General features: G+C 41.7%; 1 protein-coding gene across 3 annotated transcripts; it reads right to left on the bottom strand.

Annotated features, from left to right (window-relative positions):
* Positions 1–2,374: 2,374 nt before the first annotated feature.
* Positions 2,375–7,643, bottom strand: ZNF572 (zinc finger protein 572). 3 transcript variants are annotated; one of them, XM_061171824.1, is made up of 3 exons: positions 7,373–7,643; positions 5,081–5,194; positions 2,375–4,125 (listed from the first exon to the last, which is right to left on the bottom strand). In XM_061171824.1, the coding sequence occupies exons 2-3, from the start codon at positions 5,157–5,159 to the stop codon at positions 2,615–2,617; spliced, it is 1,590 nt and encodes a 529-aa protein (XP_061027807.1). In that variant the 5' UTR covers positions 5,160–5,194; positions 7,373–7,643; the 3' UTR covers positions 2,375–2,614. The 3 variants fall into 3 exon arrangements, with proteins under 3 accessions (XP_061027807.1, XP_061027808.1, XP_061027809.1); XM_061171825.1 differs by having other exon boundaries at positions 7,544–7,643; XM_061171826.1 differs by lacking the exon at positions 7,373–7,643 and adding an exon at positions 6,562–6,584.
* Positions 7,644–8,152: the final 509 nt, after the last annotated feature.

Genomic DNA, 8,152 nt, shown 5'->3' with positions numbered 1-8,152 from the left:
TCCATTGTAGGTGACAAATCTCTCTTCTGTTTTCCTAATCTCTAATCCAAAGAGACAATGATTCTTGTAAGAATCATTGTTTTACTAATAAAGCCCATCTTAACCCATCTAAAATGTGACTGTCTATGCTCCTGCAGACATCGAGGTTTGTGCAGTAGGTTTTATATAATTGTGGGCAGTCATAAAACATAGTGTAGGGATGGTGATAAGACATAAATTGTACCAATTGTTAATCTCTTTCAGATGCAAATTAACTGAAATTGAACTTGCTGTTTTGTTCTTTCCTGACTTAAAGAGAATCCTTTGCTTCATGAACAACAACAAAAATTCAATTAGCTGAATCAAATAAAAGTGTTTTCAACAGTCTGCAAACTTAAAACACAATATAGTCTTCCGTTTTTATACTACCTTTTTCCTCAGAGTTCCTGAGGTTTGTCATAAAGAATCCCCAAGGAGGAAAGCTTGGGGCTGTATTGCTGCTTCTGAAAATGTGTGGAGGATATTTTTCAATTTGTTTCCATTAATAATAACCAATTACCATTTATTTAGACCCATTGTATTTTAAGCACTGTGCTAGCTGCTTTACATTTATGTAACCCTTACCGAAACCCCACAAGGTAGGCATTATCTCTGCTTTACAGTTGAGGAAACAGGTTCAGAGTGGTTACTTGCCACCCGTAATGGGATCGATGATTGCGCACCACCTCATCAGCTACTGCCTTGCAACTGATCGTTAATCAAACTCTTATCAAACATTAATCAAACTCTCAGTTGTCTGTGGTAAAAAATACTATGAACACTTATCCTCAGATATTACAGTTTAAGACAATTTGGGTAATACTATGTAACATACATAGGTAAAAGTATGCTTAGGTAAGGGTCACATTAAAGCCAATGATGCCCAATAATGTTCTCCCCCTTTCTGAAAGCAGAAAATCACCCCCAAAGACTTCTTGAATACCTTTAATTGTTAGCTTTTGCTTCATTTTTAAATCCTATCACAATATAGAAAGACACAATTGCCTCGCCAGTATCAGGGGCACCACAATCACGAAAGAAATAATCCCCATGCAATTTAGCTACCCACCAGTGATCTACAGCCCTTTGCAGCAGCTGTAATTGGCCCCTTCTGGCTCCACATTCCTAATATGCACCTCTACCTATTCTTCATAAAATATATTTTTGACTCCAAAAAAAAGATGAAATCCTAGGCAAGTCCTGACCTTCCTGTACATCTACCTTTTGCGCTGCAGGAAGAACTGGAGGTGGGGGCATAGGGAATGTCTTAATACTTTACAAAGCACCATTCCCATTGGACAGACGAGCAGGGAGGATTATGTCTCAGTTACCAGATCCACACACCACATAAGCCAAAGGGCAAAAGAAAATTATCAAGGCCGGAACTAAGGAATTTGGGGCTCCAATGGCAAACTGTCCCTGGACACTGGCTCAGACTCAGTGAGTTAATTATTAGAAAAAGAACTCAGTTTCTGATCTGATAAGGACTTACAGAATAGTAAAACTGAGGGGAAAGGACCATTTGACAGAAAACCTTAAAAAAGAATTCAAGTATCCTACGTCCTAATCTGGCTTTGGCCAAGACAATGGGATCATGTCACTAGATGACTGAGATGGCCGAATATAAAACATACAATCATCAGAATAGCCAACTGTTGGACTGAGTGCCTTCAAAACTCTATCCCAGGGAATTCCCTGGCGGTCCAGTGGTTAGGATTCCACGCTTTCACTGCCAAGGAGGCAGGTTCAATCCCTGGTCAGGGAACTAACATCCCACAAGCCACATAGCGTGGCCAAAATTAAAAAAATAAAAACAACTCTATACCATTTCTATTCTATATTGAAATTCCTCTTGGAGAGCAGAAACCCCAGAGCACATTTCTTACAGTCTTATAGGAACTAGATCTGTCAAGAATGATGATCTTGAAAGAACTATTTGTGATATTTAATACAGCAGCCACCAGTCATGTGTGGCTACTGAGCACTCAGCAAGTGGTTTGTGTGACTACGGAAGTCAATTTTAAATTTCATTTCATCTTAATTTAAACTTAAATATCCACACGTGGCTAATGGCTATTGTACCAGACAGTGCAGTTCCAGATACTGTAAAAGTTAATTTTCAGCAAATAAAAACACATTTGAAAAAAAAGTTAGTCTTTTCTTCCTTAAGACCCAACAAAATAGCCAGGAAATCACATTATTTGTTCAAAAGGAATCTTTCTCTGGGTAAATCCTCGAGGACAGTAATGATTTGTTGTCACCCAATCAGGCAACAGGAAATAAGGAAATTCAATGACAATCTCATCTTCAGTCTCCCAGGACTTCTCTCCATGTTTTTCTTTGAAGCTATTCCTATCTTACCTTAAATAAAAAATATTCTTCTTTCTCTCTATCATTGACAGTATCTCTCACTGGGCAGATCTGATGACCTGATGATCTGGGTCTTCCCAACCTCTAAGCTGGGAGGTTGACTTTTCCCAAATGTTTTGGCAAACAAACCAAAGAAATTTTATAACCCTGTTATCAGAGAACACCTTAATTGTAATGCTCTGATAAGAAAAGAAAGGAAAAAACAAAACAAAACAGACTTTGGGACTCAGGAGGGAGATGAATTTGGGACTGAAAATGAAGAGATAAGAGCCATTTCCCCAGAACAGTTTTTCCAAGTCCAGTCATGAGGAAAATCTTCAACTTCAGGAGACGCAAAAGACTTTTCTATATGAATTTTCCGATGCTGAATGAGGTAGGCACTTCTGCTGAAGCATTTCTCACAGTCAGTACATTTGTAAGGTTTTTCTCCTATGTGGGTCCTCCGATGCCTGATAAGGTTAAAGCTTTGACTGAAGCACTCACCACAGTCAGGACATTTATAAGGTTTCTCTCCTGTGTGTGTCCTTTGGTGAATCACCAGGGTGGAACTCTGACTAAAAGTTTTCCAACACTCAGAACATCTGTAAGGTTTTTCTCCTGTATGTGTTCTCTGATGTCTTATGAGGTGGGAGCTAAGGCCAAAACTCTTTCCACATTCAAAACATTTATATGGTTTCTCTCCTGGCTGGATTCTGCATTCGTCTATCACACTGCAGTTCTGACTCAAACTTTCTTCATATTCAGACCTTTCATAGGATTTCTCACCTGTGTGCATCTTCCGGTGTGTAATAAGGTTTGAACTTCGACTGAAATTCTTCCCACATTCTGTACACTGATAGGGTTTTTCTCCTGTATGTATTCTCTGATGCTTTATTAGAGTAGAATTGCAACCAAAGCTTTTTCCACACTCAGGACATTTGTAGGGCTTCTCACCTGTGTGTGTCCGCTGGTGGCGAATCAGACTAGAACTCTGACTAAAACTCTTCCCACAGTCGGGGCACTTATAAGGTTTTTCTCCAGTGTGGGTCCTCTGATGTTCTACTAGGACATAACTGTGGCTGAAGCATTTCCCACAAACCGGACATTCATATGGTTTTTCACCTGTATGTGATCTGTGATGCTGAATAAGGTGAGAGCTGCTACTGAAACTCTTCCCACACTCAGGACATTTATAGGGTTTCTCTCCCGTGTGAGTTCTTTCATGGATAATAAGATGGGAGGTGTTGCTGAAGTTTTTCCCACATTCGCCACACTGGTAGGGCTTCTCACCTGTGTGTGTTCTCAGATGCTGAATCAGGTGAGAGCTGTTACTGAAGCATTTCCCACACTCAGAACATTTATAAGGTTTTTCTCCTGAGTGGGTCCTCTGGTGAGTTCGAAGATGAGAACTATTATTGAAGCTTTTCCAACATTCAGAACATTTGTAGGGTTTGTCCCCGAAGGATGAATTCTGCTGGACGGCAGCCCTGGTATGTTGTCCTGGGTCCCATCCCCAGTGATTGGGTTTTTCCTCCTCTTTTCCTGTAGAATTTCCCTGATTCTCCAAGTTGCCATCATTCTCACAGGAATCATCACACTCAGTTTCACGTCCCTGGGACCATGTCAATGGCATTTTCTGTGTGTCCTCATGCTTACAATTTTGTGGGCCATCACTTTTAGACCATTTTGAGGCTCTCTCTTTATCTGCCTTAGAGTTACTGTGTTGAACAGTTTCCAAATTATTCTTACTTTCATCTCCTGCAAGAATAAACAAATAGTCTAAACACATTCGCTAGTCTCTGCCAGGGGAAAGAAATTCTGAATCACGGTGAAAGAGAGGGAATAACAAACTCAAACCTTGTAAACTATTTTATATGAAAAAAAAGTTTTTATAGCTAGTTTTAATTCTTTTACTCTATGTGTTCATCAAGTAGACGAACGTTTTGTACTTACAACAACACTAATGAGGTATCTGAACAGTTCTCACCAATTGCCACAGGGGATATCAAGCTAAAAATAAAGACTTAAAAGAAAAAAGTAAGGGAGAAGATGAATAGAACACTATCTGAGGTGAAAACTAGATAAAACCTTAGTTAAAATCTGAGCAAACAGGGGCTTCCCTGGTGGCACAGTGGTTAAGAATCCACCTGCCAATGTAGGGGACACAGGTTCGAGCCCTGGTCCGGGAAGATTCCACATGCCATGGAGCAACTAAGCCCGTGCGCCACAACTACTGAAGCCCGCACGACTAGAGCCTGTGCTCTGCAACGAGAAGCCACCGCAACGAGAAGCCACTGCAATGAGAAGCCCGTGCAATGCAACGAAGAGTAGCCCCCGCTCGCCGCAACTAGAGAAAGCCCGTGCACAGAAAGGAAGACCCAACGCAGCCAAAAATAAATTAATTAATTTAAAAAAAAATTTTTTTTTAAATCTGAGCAAACATAAAAATAACAATGATACCCACTACTTAGCAAGAACAGTAGTTTTACATATAGTGTATCATTAATCCTAAAAAATATGTGAGACAGATATTATTATTCACTTTTCTTAAAGATGAGAAAACTGAGGCTGTAGGAGTTTTCATAGCTTGTAAGTGACAAAGTAGGGAATCAAATTAAAGTCTGTCTCATTCTAATGCCCTGATCTTTCTACACATTCTACAGCACATTGTATAACGAATTTCCAAAGGATTCAGATCTTCTTGATCCCTCACCTGTAAAAGTGCTTTTCAAACTCTCCCTCTCTGTGAAGCCATTAGAATCTGAGACCAACAGTTTTTGCTCTTGTTCCATCACAATGGTCACAGTCAGGTTAGGGATCAGAAATCCTGTGGAAGGAAACAGGTTATGCTTGAAGGCATTTGTTAACATTTCTCCTTCTTCCTTCCTCTCCAACCACTGCAACATAACAACTGTTAAGCATAGAATGTTCTGTGGACCATACTAAAAATAAGAAACATGGGCCTTAGAAATCCTTTTAGACAATCTTATCTCAGATGCAAGTATTCAGAATTACGAGTTTACCTGATTTACCTTTCCTAGGGAAATAATTTAAAAATTAAACCTTCACATTAAAGTCTGAGGATCAAGCTTCAAAAACAGAATGAATACTAATACTCACTGTCCACTTGGAATTTAGAAACACTTTTAATTGAAAAAATGAAGTAGTTTTTTGGAAAAGGTACCAATAATAAGACATTAAGGAATCAATATGCAGGTATAAGAAGCAGCTAAAGAGAAATCACCCTGTTTAGTTTACAAAGAATAAGTGGGTCCTTGACAGAAGGATGAAACCTTTGAAGTCAATTTCAAAAGAAAGTTAGGATTTACTTAACTAGTAACAAGAAACTAAGACAAGGTAGGGCTAGAATAACTATAGCCAATCATCTCTAAACATAAAAGGGAGGCCAATGAGGAAACTCTTCCTTGCCTCTTCCTCTCTATCATAATCACAATATCCTTTTCAGCCTAAACTTTATCTTCTGGACCCAACTACAATCCCTGAGCTACTTTATGGGACTGGAAATGTGACCTTTCACTGGAAGGCAGTTATATATGGACTTGGCCTTTCAGGATATAAAGAATAGCACAATTCAGGAAAAATGGGAGCTTAACAGAAGGCACACATATGGAAAACAAAAGATGGTGTACTTATAATTTTCACCCTATTACTGCCTATTATGTGGCATGCAGTGAACTAAATACCTTATACGTGTCTCATTTAATTCTTACAATAGCCCTCTGAAGTGTATAAACAGATACCAGCATGCTGTAGGTGAACAAAATAGACATTAAGAAACTTTCCCAAGGGCACACAACCAGAAAGTAGTAGAGCAGGATTCAGTCCCAAACCTGTTTGGACACTGGCTTCAACATTCTTATCTGATACAGTAAACAACTAGAGCAGAAAGCAGAGCTGGGCATAACCCCAACCTGCAAATGATCAGGACCCTTATTTTGGAATATATTGATTTCCACCACCACTCTCCACACCCAGCCGCAGCAGTGAAATCGCCAAGCCCTAACCACTGGATCACCGGGAATTCCTATATTGACTGTGTTTTTAGAAAGCCAATTCACATCCCTAGACCTTATGCCAAAGGAAGCTGGCATTCTCTAAGCACCCTCAGTCTAAAAGAAACTTGTCTAAATTACAAATATGCCCAGTGTTTAAGTGGGGGAAAAAAACATATACCTGAATGCAAAAAAGAAAAAAAAAAAAGGAAAGTTGTTCAAATGGAGTAATATGTCTTGCCGTCTGAGTTACGTATTTCTATCTAAGTCTTTACAAAAGAAGCAAGAGTCTGGGTAACAGATACCCATGCTACCATTTTCCCTGCTAAGAAACTATTAATTTTGGTAACAGGAGCCCTCAGGTTCCTCTCAGCAAAAGGGTAGCAAACTCAAGGCCATAAATGGTATTAAGAGGCTGTCCTTAATATGTTATTCCAGGGACTTCCCTGGTGGCTCAGTGGTTAAGAATCCGCCTGCCAATGCAGGGGACACGGGTTCAAGCCCTGGTCCGTGAAGATCCCACATGCCGCGGAGCAACTGAGCCCGCGAGCCACAACTACTGAGCCTGCGAGCCACAACTACTGAGCCCGCGTGCTGCAACTCCTGAAGCCCACGCGCCCAGAGCCCGTGCTCCGCAACAAGAGAAGCCAACGCAATGAGAAGCCCGCACGCTGCAATTAAGAGTAGCCCCCACTGGCCGCAACTAGAGAAAGCCCGCGCTCAGCAATGAAGACCCAACACAGCCAAAAAAAATTAAAATAAATTAATTTTTTAAAAAATGTCACTCCACAGAGAAAAGCTGTTTTCACTGTCCGAGAGCAAAGAGGTGATTACGATGGGGCGGTGCTTTGGATTAAAAAGACTTCCAAAGAAAATGCACTGCCTGAAGCTTAGCTTTAAGAAGCGCTGGCAGGGAGCACAGGATGGGGTGCACTACGGGGTGAGCTCCAGGGGAGCAGATCATCTCCAGTCGACACGGTCCTTCAACGGACCCCGCAGGCGAGGTTGGTGCAGTGGCCCGTGCAGCGAGAGATGCTGGCTGGGCCTTCGCCCCTCACAGCAGCGGCATCCCTCTCCGGGACTGACATCCCTCTCCTGGGCGGCGCAGCTTCGCTCCTCTTGCCCGCAGCCCTCGGCTCCCTTCCACCCGAGAAGTAACTCACTGTGCTGGGGGCTACACACAAGGCGCCCCGCACCCCCAGCAAGCCCAGCCGTCCCGGAATTAAGGGCCCCCTGTGCTTCTGACCCCACCAACCCACGTTCCTAACCTCTCAAACCCGGAAGACAGAAACAGGAAGCACCCCCATCTCCCGCAGCGGACTCGCCGGGGCCTCTCTAGGAAACAGTGATGGCCCGTTCTCGTTGATCTTAACCCTTAGGGTACCGGACAAGAAGGAGCGTCCTGGTGGATTTCTCTTCCTTGTGGCCTTAGTCTTTTGCCAACTCTGATTCTCATCCCTCATGCTTATCAGGCGCCTTATCGTAGGGGCACAATTGGAGCTTATACTTTTCTTTGCCATCATTAGATTTCTCATCATCATTAGAATTAAAATGAAGCGAGTATTTTAAGCGCCTTCTGTGTGTTCCCACTGCTGTGAACTGGGAGGTGTATTTAGCTAGCTGTGAAACAGTGAGAGAGCTAAGGCATCCATCCACATATAAAACAATTAGTTTATGAGGCAACGTTATGAATAACACTTAGAGAAGCAGTTAAACTCTCCTCTTTCATTACAGAGAAAACGGAAGCCTTCATCTCCCACACATCAAACATG

Source organism: Eubalaena glacialis, chromosome 17 (assembly GCF_028564815.1).
Source record: "Eubalaena glacialis isolate mEubGla1 chromosome 17, mEubGla1.1.hap2.+ XY, whole genome shotgun sequence".
In the NCBI taxonomy this organism is placed as follows: Eukaryota; Metazoa; Chordata; class Mammalia; order Artiodactyla; family Balaenidae; genus Eubalaena; species Eubalaena glacialis.
This window is presented reverse-complemented; position numbering and strand designations above follow the sequence as displayed.